Source organism: Phoenix dactylifera, chromosome 10 (genome assembly GCF_009389715.1).
Source record: "Phoenix dactylifera cultivar Barhee BC4 chromosome 10, palm_55x_up_171113_PBpolish2nd_filt_p, whole genome shotgun sequence".
Lineage (NCBI taxonomy): Eukaryota > Viridiplantae > Streptophyta > Magnoliopsida > Arecales > Arecaceae > Phoenix > Phoenix dactylifera.
The window spans coordinates 5,234,269-5,255,411 of NC_052401.1; the positions used below are offsets into that span (position 1 = coordinate 5,234,269).

Genomic DNA, 21,143 nt, shown 5'->3' on the forward strand with positions numbered 1-21,143 from the left:
AGCATATGTATATACATATATATGTATATATATGTGTGTGTGTGTGTGTGTGTATATATATAAGTATGTGTGTGTGTATGTATATGTATATGTGTATATATATATATATATATATATATATATATATATATATATATATATATATATATATATATATATATATATATATATATATATATATTCTGGAAGTCTAGGTTTTCTCCTTAGCTATAATTTAGCAGTGAAATTCAACGTAAAAGTAATTTAACAATACCGAAGTGCATTTGTTTAGAATTTTTGTGTTACCATAGAAATGTTTATTATATGCTATTTTGGGATTTTTTTGGACTTTTTATTTGAAAAATAACAAAAGAAACACTCAATAAAATAGAAAATGTTAAATACCACCGCCCCATCTCTTATGTTGATTTGACAGTCAATGTGCAATGACATAGCTTACCAAAGCTAAAAGAAAACAGGCAATACCATGATGACATTGCAAGATAGTTGGACCCTATATCTTGCTTTCCATCTTCCCCAACTCTTTCAATAAATAAATAAATAAATAAATAAATAAATAAATAAAATCTTTGTGTGCATAGTTTATACCTGCTACAAACTTAAAATTTTCACTTGAAGCCTGCCAATCATGCCAGAGGTTTGAGATTTAAACCAATACCCTCTCATTGTTGGTATTAAACTAATTGTGATCTGGTGCATGATACTCGGAAACTTGGAGAAAAATAGAGTGGTGATGGATTGCGGTGCTTATAATAAAGTAACTTGCATCAAAATTTTTAGAAACAATACTCTCAATTCGAATACACAACCTTCTCATGTGACATAGTAAATGAAACATCCTTGATGAACCAAAATAATTTTCCATGCGGGCATCAAATAGTGACCATTGTACCATTTTTGAAGGTCCTTTGTTGCATTACATTTTAGTACTGTAAATCACATTTACATATGGGTAAATATTTGATCAGTAATTCTTGCATTATAATAACTTATGGTAGAGACCTTGGATTTCCTAGGCTGCAGGCTTGCACAGATAATTTCCTCAATCAAATTACAGCAAAAATTGCACTTTAGTGGTACAGCATTCAGAGCTCGGTTGCTCAATAAGCTACAACAACAGATTATAATTATAACATACTTATTTGTTATCATTACTTACCTAGTACCTACTAGTATTAGCTTTGTTTTTATCCTTTGTAAAAGAATACGTATTTCTTGTTATTTGGCAAATGAAAAGCTTTAGTTTTGGGCGCTATAAGCTTTTGTTCTGAAATCTAACCCTCTCCGTTCTTGATTCAAAAACTCGAACGTTGTGATCCAACGGTCGACAACTGCCGCGGAAACTATAACCGCTTAGTTCCCGCCATATTCTGTCCAATCCAATCCCCTCCTTTTAAACCAACTCTTCTGTGCTTCTTCATCCCTTCCGTCTTCCTCCATCTATATTCTCCCTCCCGCTGTGGCTTCTCCACCCTCTCGGCCTCGCTTGGCTCGCCCTGTGTCCGCCGCAGGGCCGGCCAAGTGTCCGGCGATCCAGTGGCAAACCGGAGGAGTCTCCCTCTGGCATTGCCGATGGATAGTTTCCAGCCATTCGATAATCTCCCTGATTCGACTGAATTCCTTCCTCAAGAGGATGATGTCCTCCAATTCCTTGAATTCTCCGACCCGGACTACACCCAGCCTCTTGCTCTCCCTGCGCCACCCGATGTTGAATCCACTATGGAATTGTCCGGCATGATGCAGGACGCATCATTTTGGGATTTCGATGTTCAACAGCCGGCAAACGAGCAGTTTGCGCCGGCCGATCACGGAGTTGGGAATTTTGAAGCCTTGCCACCGGTCAATCAGGTGATTCCGGCGGCAACCACCCCTGAGGTCTCGCCGCCCGCCATAGATTGCAGCGGATGCCAAGCGTTGAGAGAAGTGGTTCATTCCAACGGTGTGTTGTGTTGCATCTCACCGTTTAACGGTCTCAGACTATGATTTTAAGGCATTACTTTCGCTTCTATATTTGTTATTGGAACGAAGGGAATTGATGATGATCTTTGTATGATTAGGATCACAAAATATGAAGCTTTCGATCCATGGAGGGCCTGGCACTTTCTATCATGCGATACTCGATGTCTACCACAACATCCATGGCTTTCCACGGGCTGCAGAGCAATCCTACATCGAGTAAGAAAGAACAGTTTAACAAGTCAATGATTGATCCCCATGCTCCATTATTAATCACATAATCCGTTATAATTCTTGAAATTGAGGCTCGAATGCTCTCACAAAATTAAATAAATATAAACTAATTTTGAGACCACGGTTCGCCGTACTGACCCGAATTGGATAGTATAGGATATACCGTACCATACCAATTCGGTACCGGTACTCAGTATGAATGATATATTGATACTTGGTATGTCGGAAAAATTTTGTTACCAGTAGCACTGGTATGGGTCTAGTATTGAGATGGCAAATTTTGCTTGAGACACTAACAATGGGTCTTTGAATAGCTTTCTTGTTGCTTCTTTATTTGAAGTCAGGTCCTTTAAAACAGTACTTCTTTTCTTAATGTTTCCTGGGGCTCGAGGCAGGGGCTCGGACACTTTCCAAGTTTATAGGATCCCTAAATCATATTATTTGTGTTTTGTCAGAGCCACAATTAACCATTCTTTGATACAATGTTGTAACTCAACGGTGTTACAACAACCAACATCCCAAACTTCGCTGCTCCTCAGTTGCTTCTCCAGTTGCAAAGAAATGTTTCCAGAGCCATTCCAACTGGTGAAATACAAGATGCTTCTTTCTAAATGGAGAATGTAATTAAGTAGTGAAGTAGCTTCAGCTTTGGTTCTTGAAACATTACTCTGCCATTTATATTTCTTAAAAGTGCCATATATACAACCATCTTAACCACTTTATTTGAACTGGATTAATGCACCTTCTTTGTTTTAACCAGAGATACAAACAACTGAAATTCACATTCTTAACTTGCACCCACCATTTGAGCATCATCGCACCTCAAATAACTGGCAACGAATTATAGATCATTACTACTTTTACAAAAAAGAAAATTCGAGGGAAAGATTAGGCTCTAATAGTCTAATTAGATTCATTGAGATAATGGAGAAGGACCTCAAAGGACACTATTGCACAATTTGTATGTCGAAGACTTAAATTCTCTCTTCTTTTGGTATGTTTCATGATGTGCAGTCTCCGCACCCGAAGCTTCGATTGGGTGAAGAAGTTCCTAATCAATTATGGCCTGGTTCGAGTGCGTGATAATTATATTATCCTGCAGGATTCCCTCTCTGTCTTCTGTGATGCTCTATGTGCAAACATGAGATATGAGGTGGCCAGCACCAATGCTGTCAATGTATCAACTTCACCAGAATCAGGTGCTGTTTTTTTCTTCCTCATATGCATGGAGACTCCGAGCTTCATGCCGGATCCACCTTAACTTTTGTATGATTACTTCGTTATAGGGTTATGTCAATCCAGGCCGATAGAAGTGGATCGCAGTCATCCTGTTCGAACTCTCAAGACTGGAATTGCTGCACAGGTATGTATTGAAGACTATGTTGTCACCTCTTTTATTTATAAATGCTGCTCAGAGATCTTCCTAATTATCCAGCAAACTCTCTGGCTTCATGAATTAAAGAGATCTCCTGAAATTTTGGAATGCTGACAACTACTTAGACATTCAGGGATACTATGAATTGTACACAAACTGCAATTGATTTGTTCATAAAATCATTATAGAGTTGCATCATGTAATGTTTTTTTCAGTAGATTCTTTTTATTTCTCTCCTTCATAATAAGTTAGATCTGTTAGACCAATGCAAGCAAAAGAAAAAAGAAAGAAAGAAAGAAAGAGAGAAAACTTGCCACCATGTTGGCACTTTCAGAAAAGTAGGCAGTGTGACCTCAATATAAACACAAGTACCAACAACACTGGCCCAACTTCACCTTTCCTTCTTCTTTCACTTCCCAGTAACTTCATCTATGTGCTCCAGGACGAAGACACGTTTAATCATTTTTACAGTCTATTTTGGCTTTGATGATGGCTTTATTTCTGAAACTACCATTTGAAGAGTCCATTTTGTAAATGGATTGTAGTCTGTAGAATGTGAAAAGATATCAATTTGTTACCATCTACATATCTCTTGACATAAATGTTATGTGTAGCGAATGGTCTAACTCCATCAAATTGAACAAAACAAATTAGACACTATATGGAGGAGCAGCTCTAGCATAGTTCAGAGGCCACATGTTCTTTAACATTTCTGTTGTTATTCTTCATCAAAATAGATATGGTACTCTTGGTTCCAACATTTTTTCCTGATTTTTTTCTTCTTAGTCATGTAATGATTTTCTTTTTCCCTAATGGTCTCATTTATACCAGAGGGAGAGAACTGGAAGCATGCAGTTGAGGGACTTGGTTGATTATTTTCACCTTCCAATAGCAGATGCTGCTAAGGAGCTTGGCATATGTACTACTGCTCTTAAGAAGATTTGTAGAAAACATGGAATGCCCAGATGGCCTCAGCGAAAGGTCTCATTCTCTCTCTCTCTCTAACACACACACACACGCACACAGAGACACAAATACAAAACTAAATGCCTCTGAACTCCATGAACGTATGCCAAATGCTGGAATGAGTTCTTCTAACAAAACATTCTTTTAGAAATGAGGCAGATCAAAAGCATAGATAAGAGGATCTCAACCCTGCAACGAGGTTTGCATGCTGAAGCTGGCGAAGGAGCTGCGAGAACTCAAGTTGAGATTGAGAGGCTCAAAGTTGAGAAGGCACGGATTTGTGCTGGTCTACCACCATAGGTTGGCATGGGGAAACATCACGTATCCAAATCATGGAGGTTGTAAAGACTTTGTCACTTTGGCAATTGCTACGATGGAAGTGATATTGTCTACAGATTCTTTGACATGATTATTAAATCTGTGAAATAAAGATAAAGAAGCGGTGCTCTGTTTTTTTTTTTTTTTTTTTTTTATATTGATGAGAAGGAAGAGATGCTTTGTTGCTTGTTTATATCGAAATGGTTCTTTACTTTTCCAAATACAATTCTCAATAGCCTCTCTGAATCCCTGTTCATCTTTAAAATGGTAAAACCATTAGCAAATACTGTCCTCAGTTCCATTTGAATCAACTAGCTAGGAGTAAAGTGGTGCCTATTATATGAAGAAAGTTGATAAAATATTGAAGAAATTTAAGGGGTGAGTATCCCATATATTGATTTTTTATACAATTTTTATTATCTTAGAAATATTGTGTTACTATTTTAAGATTTCCTATTTTCTTATATCTCATTCATAGTATTAGTCAAGGATTTGTGACAACCTTCTTCTTTTGCCATCCTCCTAACCATGAGATCTTTTGTCATAGTTTTCTTTATATGTATATAACAACCCAAGACACATCCAAAAAGAAAGCCATAAGATATTATTTAGATTCTTTGGATATGTGACAACCTTCTTCTTTCATCGCCCTATCAATCATCAGATATTCTTATGATAGCTTTTTCTTTTGTACATGTAATATTTCTAGAACCTCATCCAAGAAGACTAGTCGGAAGATATTATTTAGACTTTTTAGCTTTGTATAAGTATCCAATATTTTTTAACGTATAATTAATATAGGACTAAATACAAGCATGGACGAGTCCTCATATACATATACTTTCCTCATTTAAACCTGATGTTCTTGCCAGACTATGGATCCAAATTTAGTCAAATCTAATCACAAACACCACGATTGGTATGTAATCGGTCCTAAAGAGGCTAGTGTTATAGTGTTCCATAGTGTCATGCATAGGATCCATTCTTATACTATTTTTAATGATTCAGAATTTTATCTAAAAAGGCTAGCCAAAAGGTATTATTTGGGTGTTTCCTAAAAAGACTAACCAAAAGGTATTGTTTAAGTTTCTTATATTGTTTAAGTACCTAAGATCTTTCTGGTACACAATTAATATGGGAATAAACACATACATATATGAGTCTTCACACGCTTCTCTTGTTTAAACCCAAGCATTCCACAAGGTTAAGAGTCAAAATCTAATCAAATCTAATCATAATCAACACAATTAGCCTATGGTCGGCACTACAAGGATCAATGATGTGGTATCCCTTAGTTATACATGGGCAATTGATCGGATCCACTCTGATAATATTTACAATGACTCAATACCTCAAGCAAAAAAATTAGTCAAGAAGATATTATTTGAGTTTTTTGAGAAAAGTAGAGGAAAGCTTTCATGGCCTCTTGCAACCATGGTGCAGATTATAGCCAATCCTCCTTGATCAGAGGCATCTTACCCCCCTCCCTCTCTCTCTCTCTCTCTCTCTCTCACACACACACACACACACGCACACACTAGTGATGAAGTGAAAAGAAGATGTTGAAAATCTGAAAATAATAGGACTGGTTTTTTTTTCCAACAATGGTTTAGTGGTATTATCACATAAACTCTATAAATCCCTTTTGAGGTTTTTTCCCTTTCTTTTTGGTGCGTATGTGTGTGTGTGTGAGTTCCTTTTGAGAATTTTCAACACAAAAAATACCAATGCTAACATGTGATTTTCTAGTACAATGGAAACATAAGTGAAAACATGTATCTGCGACTCAACTTCAGATACTTTCACATGAGCCTAAATTTTGCCATTGGGTGGTCTTGTGAAACGTGTATCTGCGTGCATGCATGTGGTTGTACGTGAGAGTGAGATTCCACCTCATGTGACGAGTATAATGGAAACAGAAGTGAAAACTCTGGCCGCACAGTTTCACAGAGGGAGAAGCAATACTCTCCTTGGAGCTGCAAAAAGGATCTGAAGGACAAAGAAGGATCTGTTTGTTGGTAGTTTGGTGCTGAAAACGAAGTTCTTGAACACTCCTTTGACACCTCCAATCCCTGCTATGATTGAGACGAACAAAACCAAGATAGCAAGGATGGCATGTGTTATACCCTTCGGCATCTAAAAGAAGGCCAAAAGCTATAGTCTTACGCTTTAGAATATAGAGAGGCTTACACTTCGGCATCTAAAAGAAGGCCAAAAGCTACAGTGTTATGCTTTAGAATATAGAGAGGCTTGGGCTGATATAGATAACTTTGAATATAAAGGACAGGTCACCATCACCTGTAGACCATAGTTTTCATACCGAATCTATGTAAATTAATATGTCTCATTTAATGCGAGGAAGACCAAGGGGAGACTTGGAAGTCGTATGCCGAGATATTCTGTATACCCAAAGTCTGTCGTCTTTCATCCAACCCTTGGAATAAATTCTTTTGAAGACATTTATGAGAGTTGTTCCGTATAGGTCATGTGGATATTCCAATCATGTAGTTGTAAACAGTTGATTTTTTTGGATAATAAGATATTCCATTTATCTTCTCTTGAAAAAAAAGAGAAAAGAGTTGGAAGTACGCAAGAATATAAAAATTAAATATACCAATGGGAACCTTTCTGTAGCATGGAGTCCAACCATTATTGAGAAATATATATTTTTTTTTGCTTTAATATAATGTTTTACATGCATGCAAGAAATCAAGTAAATTAATGAAGAAAGATGATAACGAACCGTGCAAACATAAATGGATTCTTTTCCTAAAGACTCATTTTAACAAAGGTCTGTGCCTTTTATTATAATTTTTTTTTTTTTCTTTTCATGGCTCAGGGTAAAATTATCTTTGGTTTTCCACTTAATTGAGACAATTCCCCACCACTTTTTTGGACTTCTCACCAGAAAGCCAATGCCATCTAGATTGATTCTTCTTTTCTTTCATTTTGAAGTCTATATATATCCAACATGTTTTAATGTAATGATTTAATATTTTGTCTATAAATAATAATTTTATATATTAGGAAATGAAAGGCAATGGCAAAATAAGATATATGAGAAAACCAAATTTTAACAAATGGAAGATGGTTTTCTCAAAAAAGGAAAAGGGGGTGGGGGAGGTGGTTGGTTAGTTCTTTGGTTAGGAAATGTTGGATGTAAGCGAAATATCATAATAGAAATATATTATTGCACAGAAAATTGGTTATCAGGCTCTTGTCACAAATGCTCCACAAGATACTCATCTAAATATAGATTCTTATTTATAAATGGTTTAAGTAACATCAATGTATATCTAATATCTTGTTTTTTTCATAATTTTAGTGTTTTATTTGCTAGCATGTTAGTCTTTTTAAGAGAATGCTTGAAAGTATTCAATCCATGTAAGTAGGAAATAAAAATGCCTGGCATAGAAGTAGGAATAGCTTCTATAATGGTTAGACACTAAAATAGATGGGTGAGCGGTTAAGGTTTGAATAACAAGTATTCGTTTCTTTCATGCATTATTTTACATCACTGTTATAACTTACATGCTTTAAAGATTAATCATATAGAGTAATGTAAAGAACTTGAAAGACCCTTGATTGCAATAGAATTGGTCTTCGACATTAAACTTGATGACTCATATGTAGGATGTTGATAAATAAAGTTTGATATTCAAGAGTATAAAAGTACTTATCCATAGCTTACAAAAATAATGCATTATTTGGAGACAATACACTTGTTCTATATTTGTATTTTCTCAGTTTGTTATTCTAGATCGTGAAATAACTAGTATCCTTTTCTTAGTTGCAATACTTAGTAGTTGTAGTGGTAATAATAACATTATTTTTTATTAGTTAGTGAGAATCGAATCATATAATGCAAAGTCAAATGTTGACCTAGGCTAATTAAATTCCTTTAGGGGGCAAACACAAAATCAAACGTTTTGGTACTTTAATCATTAATAATCTTAAATTGTTTCCTCCAACCCTTTCCTAAAAAAGACATCCTACCATGTATTCATCCACAACATCCATCCCAAAATTAAATACCCAAATTAAGAAACCAATTAATTCCTCCCCGCCCCTTTCCTCATTTTAGGCCACAAATGGCTCAGCACCGCGCCATGCCACAAACAGCAAACTCCCTTCATATCCACTCTTCGGCCGTCACGTAAACTAACGGCATGGGACCCACAACAAATTCAAAAAAAGTAGCTCATCCCGAGAAAAACGTCCCCGACTCCCGAGACTAGCATACACCGACCCCAACACCGAATCCCGCTCAACCCCCGCTGCATCACCACCGTCCGATCGCTGTTCCCGCTAATAGGAAGAGATCCACTATATCCGACTCACACCCTCCGTCCTCTATATAAAAAATTGGTCTCTCTCTTCTCCTTCTCCGAGAGAGAGAGAGAGATGGGTTCTTCGAATAGACTCCAAGCGGCCTTCAAACCCCCGAAGCGAGAGCTCGCACCCTACCTTCCCCCGGGTTCGAACCCTAACCCTAACCGTAATCTTGCGGGATCTTCCACGGCGGCGGGAGCGGCGATGGCGGAGGGGGGAGTTACGGCGGTGGTGGTGGAGGGGGCGGAGGAGGACGAGGTGCTGAGGGACGCGGGGGCTCTGTCTCGGGAGGATGTGCTGCGCCGGCGGTTGCGGCGGGTGAGGCAGCTGGAGAGACTCTACCGGCGGAAATACTGGGCGCTGATGGATGAGCTGCGGGTGCGGCACCGGGATTACTACTGGGTTTTCGGGTTGAGTCCGGTGGAGGAGGAGGGTAGAGGGAGGGGGTCGGATGATGGTGGGATGGGGTTGGGATTAGGGTTTAGAAAGGGGAAGAGTAATAATAATGGGGGGGTGGAGGAGAAGCGGTGCGCGTTTTCTGGGTGTAAGACGAAGCCGATGCCATTGACGAGTTATTGCCATAGCCACATACTCTCGGATAGCAAGCAGACGTTGTATAAGCCTTGCAGTTATGTTATAAGGAGGTATGGACTGGAACCTGCTCTGAAAGTTGAATCCCTTCTCTTTTTTTTCCGTTTTATCTTTTGCGAGGTTTTGTGGATTAGGGGTTTGATTATGATTCAGTGAGGACTGAGGATAGTCTTGATTTTAGGCTTCTGTTGGGGTGCTTTGGTTATGTTTTGTTTTGTTTTGTTTTTCAATCCTAGATCAAGATCTAGGATTTAGGAATTCAAAGATTCCCCTTCTTACGCGGTTTGTGGAAAGCACATTCAATGTTTAAAAAAAGTTTAGTCATGCTTTCTGTTCTGAAGTTGCTTTCTGAAACTTTTTTTCCTGATTGAGTGGTTCTTTCTGAATGTTTCATTATATGTTCTTGATGATATTATAAGTATTGGTTGGCGGAACCAATACCAGAAGGGGTAGCGTCCGGCAACTGGTGCAGCATGGTAAAGGACCATACCATGCCATTCCGGGGCATCTAACACAGAGAGAGCCGGAGAGGGAGGGGGAGAAGGAGAGAGAGGAAGAGGGAGAGGGAGGAAGGGAGGGAGAGGGAGGAAGGGAGGGAGAGAGGCCGAGAGAGGGCTTGAATGCCCTCGTCGACAGGGGGGTGCTTTTTTTTTTCATTTTGAAACGGGGAATGATGCCTTTTTTTTGTAAACTTCGAATTGAAATCAGGCAAATCGTTTTCCAATTTCAGTTCGCAGGTTACAACCAAAAAAAAAATTGCGTTTTGAATCTGTGGTTGAATCATGCCGGTAACCGACCGGTCCGATTCGACACGCCCAGACCCAGCTGGTTCGACACGGCTCAGCATACCTTAGTTACATTAATCATGTTTGCAGATTGGCAAAATCAAATAAGCGCATAATTTATGCTAGAATCTTATGGGCACATTTAAGTAAGTTTACACATTAAAAAAAGGATCTTAGGTGTGTGAATGTGTTTCCTATGCAGTGAAAAGCTCTCCTATTCGTAGCATTTGGAAAGCTCAGGGTAATTTTCTTCCATGTAAGTGCTAGAAGTGTCCAAACTTGAGTTCTGAGAAAACATGTTCTGAAAACTTGATCTCTGCTGTTTGTTTTGGACTTTGGAGGAAATGGAAAACAGGAATTGCAACTTTGGCATTAAAATGACCGTTAAATTATCATTACTATCACATAATTAAATGGCCAATCTGTGAGGGGGAAGTGACTGGCACAGCATTTAATGAGCATTATAAGCCCCTAGTTATCCACATCGAATTTGACTGCAGAGCTGCGTTGGAAGATAGGTGCAACATTTTTTTGCTGAATGATAGACATATGCAATCTGGAGACACTCACTGAAACAAAGACCAGCAACTACACATTTTTGGATGAAGTGAAGTTTGGATTGCTCTACACACTTTTGGATGAACTGCAGTTCAGGTTCCTCACATCAAATGAGACACAACCTTTATATTGTTGTGGGATTCTATGACTTCTAACCTTTAGTATAGTGCAAAATGATGACTTCTAGTGTCACATTGTCCAGTATTTATACTTCACCTCAAACAATACAAAACAAAACAAGAAAAAAGAAAAAGGAAAGAAAACTCAAATAAGGTGGAGCATAGGTTTCAAAAAAGAAAGCATCATAGACAGTATGTGCTGCCATATATTAGTACACGTCAGAGCATTGTACTTCAACTAAATTGTTAGAAGGGTATGAACCCCTTTGTCATGTTAGTAACATGGCAACTTAGTACATGTCATTATCAAGGACTCAAGTCCTAGCGGGATGTCTCGTGAAACACTAAGTCTGGGTACCATCCCAAGTGCCGGGATAGGACTGCCTTTTCATTGTCTCAGCATCTTGATTGACACGTCTTGGGACATCCTCTGTTCTAAGTGTCGGGACAGGGTGGCACGGTAGTGCATCATGTTCCATGAGAAAACTGGGACAACTCCATCCCATGGAAGTTAAAACCTTGGTCATTATATAAAATATGTTCTGGATGTGTTCTTTGCTTAATTTTACTTACATTTATATCCTTAATTTAAACCACTTCATTATTTATCATTATACTATATTGTTGATAATATAATGTATCATACATAAAAAGAGCTAGATTTGCATACACTTGAGTGGGTCTCCGCTTAGATTTGGTCATGTCTACATTAAACAATGGGAGTTTAATATTGATATGAGCCATTGAATATGATCTACTATATCTAAACCATAATGTTGATTTGCCTAGGCTAGGCAGTGGATCCTCTGTATGGCCTACTAGGCAAGCACCTAGGCATGTAGGTGGCTTCATTGGAAGGAAAGTCTTTGAAGCTTTTACCATGCATCTCTTTAACTATAGACATAAATAGATGTGTATATACCATATATACACTCTTTTTCACCATATATAATATCAGAAATTCTATTTTTCACACTTAAACATTCCAAGTATCTCCACAAGGAGAAGGAGAGCACCAACAACATTATTGCCACTGCAGTAGCCCTCAAGCTATAGAGGAGGAGGAGAAAATAGAATATGAAGAAAAAGAGGGAAAAAGGGAGAAAATAGAAAATGCAGGGAAGAATGGCCAAATGAAGGAGAGTTAGAAGTTAAAGAAAGAGAGGAGAAGATGAATATGAAGATTGGTCTGAAGGAGAAGAAAGGAAGAGGGAACAAAAAACATATATACGAAGATGACACTAGCACTAACTACTGCAGTTACTACCACTAATTATTGTTTCTGAACTTATGGATAGTCATTGATCAGTCCTTTGGCAGTTGTTAGTTGGTGATAGCCTTTGTTGCCCTCCTATACGTCCTATAAGGGCCTTTGGTACCTTTCCACATGTCTTGTGTGGGGATCAAATAGAGAAAGAAAATGGGAAAAGAAACCTTTAAAGAAGTATGATTTAAGCGGGCTTGGCCTAGGCAGTCCTGCCAAATTAAGTGCCCAGGTGGCTGCGTGGGAGCCTAGGTGACCACCTTTAACAACATTGACCATTGTGGAGTAAATATGCAGCATCTATGAAGCATGGGTTTGTAGTACGTATACAATGAAGTGTACACACATTAATATTACAAATCTTAGATTCTTAAAAAAGACATGGCATAGAAATGATAGGGATACGACTATAAATAAATATTTACCTATGTAACAAACCTCAATCTTTTATTTTCATGATCATTTTTATAGCTCCAGGTTCTCTACAAATAATTAAGATACAAATGATGATGAAAGCCAAAGAGTAGTGTAATTTACTTTAACACGTTGGAGATGTAGATGTCGAACCCACTTGACCCAACTTGGCCAATCGCTCGACATCTCCAAAATGTATCCAGTATGTGAGAGGAATTAATGGCACCATGCTTTTATTGCTCATTAAAAGATTTGGGTACTTATGGGAAGTAGTTAATAGTATGGGATGGATCCTCCCTGTACTATACAATGTTGACAAGACAACAGTACTTGAGACACCATCGAGACATTGGTTCGTGCATGAATCGAGAGATCTCGATTGTCCTAGTCAGTACCGGATGGGATGGATTGGGATGATTGTCCCAACATGTGGGAAGATGGTGCATTTGGAGATCCAATTTAGTTTATTTTTTCTCATTCTTGTTGTTAAGGGTTATTCGAATCCATCCTAACTAGTCTTGCTACCATACTTATTTAAGATCAAACAAGGATGGTTATACCGAGACTTTAATTCTTGATCTTTCCAAGCTTTTTTTTTTTTTTGGTTTTAGTCGGGTAGATTTGAGCTTCAATGTGAATATGCAATGTGATTTTTGGGATGATTGCAGCAGCAATTGCATTCAACGACCACTAATTTGAAGTTCTTTAAATATGGTCCTTATATCGAAGTCATCAGGGTTTTTCTTTTAATTTGATCCAAATAATAGCCAATTAAATCTAATATTTAAGTCCTTAATCTAGGAGGTTTTAAAGGAATTAATTTTGGTATGAAATGGTTCGGTTACTACTGGTTATGTAGCACAAAAAAAATGCTACAGTACCATGGTCTACTTATGAGACTATAGGTGGCTGGTTTGGAGATCTTAAAGGGGATTTATTTCTGTATTTGTAAAAGCTCAAGAGAAAGGGAATATGATAACTTGGGAACCAAGTTTAGAAATCCTTATAAGGAGGCCTTAGTTGGTAGGAGAAAGGGAATGTATGCCTATCTTTTTATGTGAAAATAATTGAAGATTCAGAGGCAAGTTTGGAAACCCCTCTTGTTTCTCTTAGTCTTTCTTATTCTTCCTTTCTTTTTTTATCTCTTTCATTTATTAATCATTGATCTATATACTCTTTTGCTACTATGCGATTATCGGCTTAAATTTGTCTTATGTCACAATCTCCTTTTTACAAAGTTTTTTTTTAATGGAACTGTTTGGAACATGCTTTGTTTTTGACTCTAATCATTTGTTTTCGCCTTAACATTTGAGGTAAAATATGCTACACTTCAGTTTCAAGTGCTGCTTGTGGTCTCCTTTATTACTCACCTAGTGGTAATGTGTTGATGAGATTAGTTCGCCTTGGTACCGGCTAGCAATGGAGAACATTGACCTCTTAATTGGTATTGCTAATGAGGATATACAAACCTTGAGGCTTGAAGATAAAATGGTCTAAAGAATGTGAGGAATGGTCTTGCAATGCATCCTTTTTAATATATCTTTTTGGAACATTGGAAGTTTATCAACAAAATTCTTGTCCAACTTTGTCATTCTTTCCCTTTTTAACTTCCTTAAGTTGGAAATTCGTCTAGAAGGTGATTTGAGTGCAGAAATTGGGAAGTTACAGGTTCTTTACTATTGTATAAAGCAAACTTCGGCATCCCTCTTAATTGGATGTTCAACCATATTTGTAATGCACGATGCACAGGGGGGAGCATGGATGATCATGACTTGCTAATCAAGAGTCAATATAATGAAGAGATAAAGATGGAAAATAAGCAAGTCTTAGGAAGTGTTTAAGCCTGCCCTCCCCACTTCTCATATTTCTTGTATCTCAACCTATGTAATAGTGGAAAGCCTAGGGATTGTCCATCTGCTCAACAGTTGTAACATAATCTTTATAATTAGGGAAATATTATCCTTAGAAATAAGGTCTTGTCCAAAAACATCATTTGGGGAATTTAGGTGTTAAAGATGTCTTGCCCAAGGTTTGAAATGCTAACCCACACCAACCTGTGCGGCATGTCATACTGCCTGTATTATGTTTCGTATCAACTTGGATTGACCTATATCAGTATGGTTGTATTATCTGATGCCGATGAACTGTGACTAGATATGGAAGGCAGATCATTCCACTTGTCATATTGGCAAGCAGTTAGTATGCCCCCTTATGACAAGTACATATTATTATATACATTCTTTTATATAAATGGGCTATCCTTTTATTAAACCGAGGTTTTATATCTTGGTTTCAAGGTTGGTACTGGTATAGTATGGCATGGTACGGTATGCCCTCCTACTGATACATGATCAAGGTGCTAAATCGGCATAACACCCATACCTTGTGTTGGTGCAGTCCTGTATCAAGCCCCTGTATTGTATTGCTTCTCTATGGATATAGTATGCTATGCTTAGTATGGACCAGTTTAGTCTGGTATGTAAATCCATGTGCTAGACATAAGAATCCATGTTTAGTTTCCAGTAAATGTGTGAGAGGGAGGAGTATACATCTAAAATGAAGTATATATATTCAATTCAAGCCAGATGATCATATGATCGAAGGAATGATTCCATTTCATCAAATGTGCTTGTCTATTGAATAAACCATGTTCAATATCAATCAACCACATGTATTGCACATTCACGAAAGTAAAAAAAAAAAACATGAAGTCCCTCTTGGACACCTGCCCATTGGTTGTTTGTCACATCTATTATGTGGTCTGAATCTCACCATGAATACACTCTTCTTTTAGTAATAACCACCCCCATTCCTTGCCATGCCCCATGCCCGCCCCTCCCTGCCACCCCAAAGAAAAAACTCTGTAGAAGAGAATATGAAATAAAATGGAGAGCATATTTTTCATCCTTGATTGCTTGGATCAGAGTGATCTGTTGAAGGTTCCCTGACGCGAACTTGCACTTGCCAAGATCTACTTAATGGCAAGGAAGCTCCTTATAGGCATTATTTTGGATGCCGATAAAGATTTACTAATTTGTTCATTCTATCTTAATGAAATGAATGATATAAGGATTCAACACAATGAGTGACACTATATGTTAATGAACTGGAATTAAATTACTGTTAGGTGATATCAAATGCTTGATCTGATGAAGGGTGGAGCAGCAGTTTTAACGTGGTAAGAATTGTTTTCCATCGTGGGTGTTCACCCTATGTCAAAGATTCTGGCAACCTTTTTCCCCCTCCAAGCAGCTTGTTTTCTCTTTTCTCGCCTGGTCTTCTCTCTGCTTTTGGATTAATGGGTGATGAGGCCTATGCCCCGTTTGTTATAATATAGTATGCTATTTTATCGAGGAATTTCTAGATGAAGATGTCTAATTAAACTAGAACATGTCAAATAATTAGAAATGTATATTGTGCTTGTTTAGTTTCTATATCGCCTTGTCTTGATTGGTCTTAAAGGATTCATATTTCTTATTAAATGTGCACATCTTGGGTGAGTTGCATATTTTTGTAAACTTTACTTCTGTTTTTTTGCTTATTTATTCAGTGTAGTTTTTGTATCTCCACTATCATTGCTGTAATGGCTGATAGTAATGTAGGTTGCATTCAAATGAAAATCTTTTAGTCACAGCCATTTTATAAGAATCAAGTGGCACTTGGATTTGAGAAGATTGTTATTGTCCAATGACATGACTAGCAGACTAGTGGTTGAAAGCTATTCTACATGTTGCATTATTAATAGAATGAATGTAACTGCAGGATGCTTTATACTAGTTTCTATAAAGTGGGTGCACTATTTATTACTGACCTGAGAATTGTGATTAGATTGAAAATCTCTTCCTGACTCTTCACAATGTTGGCTGTGTTTGAATTGCAGCAGCCCACAACATGGGCAAGTTGTTTGTGGGAAGCCAATTCTGAGAGCCACCATGCCCTCGCTCTGCCATGTGCACTATCAGAAGATACAAAGGAATATCTCACAAGCTTTGAAAAGAGCAGGCCTTCACACACCCTGTTCAAGCAGGCCTGCTCCAAAATTTAACGTTCTAATTGCTGAGTGTGTGCGTCAGATTCAAGCCAGAAGAGAAACATTGGATGCTACAACTGATAACATTGTACAAGAAGCGAATGAAAAAGTTGATACAAAGGAATCTCACAAGCTTTGAAAAAAACAGGCCTTCACACACCCTGTTTAAGCAGGCCTGCTCCAAAATTTAATGTTCTAATTGCTGAGTGTGTGCGTCAGATTCAAGCCAGAAGAGAAACATTGGATGCTACCACTGATAACATTGCACAAGAAGAGAATGAAAAAGTTGGTTGATCTTTCTTTCTTGAGAATATGATTCTTGTTTGCATTGCTGTCCTGACCTTCCAGACATTAACCTCACCAATCAAACTGAGCTAGATATCTGGGTTGACCCACTCTGCCTGGGAAGTATGCTCACTAATCTAACAAAGGTATGGCAGTGTTTTTTTGTATTATTTTCTTGCCAATTTGTATTCCTGTTTGTTTCCTCCTTGGTTGTATATCTGTTGATCCTAGGTTTTTCAACTATATTCCATCCTTCAGCATGTTTTTTTACTATTTTTTTTATTTACTCACCTTAGTTATGCATCTTATTTAGTAGTCCATTTTTATTTAATTGTCTCTATGATTCTATTCAAGCCATTTGATGTTCTTAAAACCTTATGAGGCATTGCAGGTCTGTTAAAGGACAGCTTAACTAACAGGCTTGGTTCTCAGGGTGATGACGACCCCTCAGTTGCATGACTATGATATAGGATGATGACTGCGTAAAGGTTTCGCTACCCAATGGCCTTGTTAGTATACTTGGAGGAGTATTCAAGTTTCTGGTTGGTTGGTTATTCAGCTTTATATTCAGGCAGGGCAATGCAGCCAAGGCTTCGCCGCCAGGCCCCAGATACGATATACTACTTGGCATCCCTTCTTGGGCGATTACCTGATACAAATCCATCTGCTTCCTGCTGCCGTGCTCCTCCACTTTCTTCTGCTGTTTGAACTGATGCAATCTCAGTCCTATATGTTCTGGATCAAGGGCCATTGGGATTTGCCACTCTTATGTAAGTCTTAAGCAGATCGGCTCTGATGTGATTATGTCTGAGATGAAAGAAATATTGAAACAGTTATCATGTGAATGCAGTGATTCTTTACACCATGGTGAAAAACCAGAGCTGAATTAGATGGTCGTGTTACTCGTGTATTTGTCAAGCTGGAAATTCTATAAGCAGATATTGCTGCCCAGCCTGAAAAAGAATATGCCTACATGCTTAGCAAGTCATATGCAGTAGACTGTAATTGGGCGTGCGATGTTGAAATTTAGGTCACTGCTTTGTTTATTAGGCTACATGAAAATTTTTACATGGCAATTGAAAAATGATAGTGTGGTTGTTTCTTCTTAAAATTTACTGTCCAAGGTTTTGAGGCACCCTCCTTTTTCATTCTGTAAAGCTTGGTTCACTCTTTAACTAACCATATTGAAAGTCAAAAATTTTGTATCTGCATTATTTATTGTTTTAGGAACTTCCCGTAGTGGTACTGCGCTTGAGTTTCAGAGGATTGTGGTTAACTGTTGAATATCTCGCAAGCCATTACCTTTTCAGGTCTTTCTTCTTAGTATCAGGTGTTGAGTTATTTACTGTCACAAGATGGACTTGCATTAATTTCTGTCATCTTTGAGTTACCGCGGCCCGTCCTCAATTTCTGGAATAAATTTACAGGCATCCAAAAGTTTTGAGTGTGTTCCTGAGATACCCATCTTCAATACTGTGCAAGGTAAACTAGTCCTGAAATTTTGAAAACCAGTCACTTGTTTTATGTCATGCAATTTCCAAGCCTCGCATTTTCAAAATTGAGAGGTGAGGTTCGGGTGATGGTAGACTGGAATTGAAAATATACAGTAGCAGTATCAAAATCGAGTAGTATATGCTGTCAAACACTTCAGCAGCTATCCTAGATCCCGCTTATTGCTTGAGTTGCATGAAGCCTTTCATTCCCTGTAATTTTCTTGCAATGTATGTGCTCATTGGACTTTCCAAAGCTTGTTTGTTGTACCAATGGTTGCTTTTTCCACTGCCTCCTTTTCTTTGCATGTACTTATTTCAGCGTGTAGTTATTTCAGTGTGTTGGGCAGGAAGTAACTCCACAAGTAGGCAAGGCATCTTATCATGATATCATAAACATGCAACGGAATAACTTTAATTGATAATATGCAACTTTATTTCAGTAATTAACTCAAAATTTAAATATTGGCATAATTTTAACAATATTTTAAGATAATATATCAATTTAAATAAACTCTAATCTAAAATAATTTTGTACCAAAGTTCTGCAAGTTGTTTTTCCATATTAAACTTCGGTCATGCTAGTTTTTCAGATCTGTAAAAACAGTAACAAATCGTATGATAAGCTAAATAGTTTGGTAAGTAATGAATATCTTAACTAAAATATTCATGTAATAATATAAAATATAAATACAAATTAAAATGAATCAGTATAAAGACAATTAATTCCATTTTAAAATACAAATCCATTAAAATCCATATCTTTGAAATATTCGTCATAAATTCGATTTGAAACAAATCACATTCAACTCAATAGGCTTAAACTATGGCCACACTTATACCATGTAGCTAGGCTAGAATAGAACCGTATTTATGCCCAGCGGAGTGGGCTAGAATACTGCATACATATTTTGCGGAGTGGGCCAAAAAATCATATTTATACCTTATGATAGGACTAGAAATAGAATCAATGAGCTCAATAATAATCAAAGTGCCAATGCATAACTTCCAATTGATAGGGTTTAGAACATAATCAGGTTGAGAGTTCAAATATGATACATATCAAAGTTCTTTTTACAAAATAACATATATATCATAATCTAATCAATATAACAATAGTTCAGAAAATATTATGGGATCTATCATCTCTAGAAAGAGTAGAGAGAAAATTCAGTAGAGAGAGAAAAAATAGGAAAGAGACAGAAAGAAGAGAGGAAGAGAGAACATAGTCTCTTTTTTTTTTTTTTGGTACATTGGTGGCTCACACCTGACGAGTGTGAAGAGGGCCAACAAAATCAGAAAACAAAATGCTGCGCAAAGGCATAGGCACAACCATATGGGTCTATCCAAAAAAAGCCTTCCGAGTGATGAGCAGCAAAGGAAGCAACCCAATTTGCAGCACCGTTCGCCTCCCGATATACGTGCGTGGCCTGGTCGGAGTCAGCCTTCCCCAATGCCCTATGAATATCATGGAGCAACGGCCGGTCCTCAACTGAGCACCCCTCTCCCCAAATCCACTCGATTACCGCAGTCGAGTCCCTCTCGAGAAGGATGCGACCCGCACCTAATACCCCACCTTGTATAGGAGACAACAGAATCTCTCTTTAACCAAGAAAGAAGAAAGCAGAGAAAAAGGGTGGCCGTGGTGGTGCATCCCATGCATGGCAGGCCAACAAGCGACCCCTTAAATCATTGATTCAATGCATCCCGATAATTAGAGCTCCGGCCATAGCCTGCACAGCACGTCTGATAATATATATATATTTTTTTTTTGGGCCACAATGACTGTGCCGATCTAGTGGACCGGTCCAGTTTATTGGCTCTTGCGCCAATGCTAACATAAGTCTCACACAAAATAGTTATACGACTGATATGCGAGTCGGTGCAAATATGTCGTTGTTGCTGCGCGGTGTTCTTAGATTGATCTATTCTACTGTAGCACTACTTAGTTTTACTTTAATCCAGGCTGCGTTGTCAGGCTAATCCTAACTTTTTCCATGCCCTTTGACCCAAGAACCGGTCCTGCATCCCAGAAATGAGGTAGATAACCTCCTACCTACCATGAAGTCTTCAAACTACGCGTGACACCATGAATTTTGGCAGAAGAGGTAGCATGACAAATCCATTCTTCCATCATACAACTAGAAGTGAGTGGGTTTTTGACATTAATCTTGTCTTGCCTACGTCAACTGAATACTGCCTTTATAAATTAAAACACCATTTTGCAGGTGCTTTAGTGTCCAAGGACGAGAATATCCTCATGCAAATTCATGTATATAATTAGACAATCAAAGCTGTATCAAAATGTTTCTGACCGACCGATACCATCCGTGCACAAATACTTGATAAGTGAATAGCTTAATTTAAATCTAGAATTTTATATACATGGAAATAGATAAATTTTGTATCAAGCTAGACTCAGCTCA

General features: G+C 37.8%; 3 protein-coding genes across 6 annotated transcripts; all 3 read left to right on the forward strand.

The window, feature by feature from the left end:
- The first annotated feature begins 1,438 nt into the window (after positions 1-1,438).
- LOC120112229 lies at positions 1,439-2,179 on the forward strand. The gene is made up of 2 exons (XM_039131093.1): positions 1,439-1,939; positions 2,058-2,179. The coding sequence occupies exons 1-2, from the start codon at positions 1,573-1,575 to the stop codon at positions 2,177-2,179; spliced, it is 489 nt and encodes a 162-aa protein (XP_038987021.1). The 5' UTR covers positions 1,439-1,572.
- A 139-nt stretch (positions 2,180-2,318) lies between these two features.
- Positions 2,319-4,993, forward strand: LOC103708559 (protein RKD5). Of its 2 annotated transcripts, none has more exons than XM_008793538.3 (4): positions 2,319-3,389; positions 3,477-3,553; positions 4,397-4,546; positions 4,680-4,993. In XM_008793538.3, exons 1-4 carry the CDS (start codon positions 3,194-3,196, stop codon positions 4,683-4,685), a joined length of 429 nt encoding a protein of 142 aa, XP_008791760.2. In that variant the 5' UTR covers positions 2,319-3,193; the 3' UTR covers positions 4,686-4,993. The 2 variants fall into 2 exon arrangements, with proteins under 2 accessions (XP_008791760.2, XP_008791759.2); XM_008793537.3 differs by having other exon boundaries at positions 2,324-3,389; positions 4,691-4,993.
- Positions 4,994-9,244: 4,251 nt separating this feature from the next.
- On the forward strand, positions 9,245-18,466 carry LOC103708558 (INO80 complex subunit D). Of its 3 annotated transcripts, none has more exons than XM_008793533.4 (3): positions 9,245-9,825; positions 16,793-17,373; positions 17,619-18,466. In XM_008793533.4, the coding sequence occupies exons 1-2, from the start codon at positions 9,254-9,256 to the stop codon at positions 17,079-17,081; spliced, it is 861 nt and encodes a 286-aa protein (XP_008791755.2). In that variant the 5' UTR covers positions 9,245-9,253; the 3' UTR covers positions 17,082-17,373; positions 17,619-18,466. The 3 variants fall into 3 exon arrangements, with proteins under 3 accessions (XP_008791755.2, XP_008791756.2, XP_008791758.2); XM_008793534.4 differs by having other exon boundaries at positions 17,660-18,466; XM_008793536.4 differs by having other exon boundaries at positions 16,796-17,373.
- Positions 18,467-21,143: the final 2,677 nt, after the last annotated feature.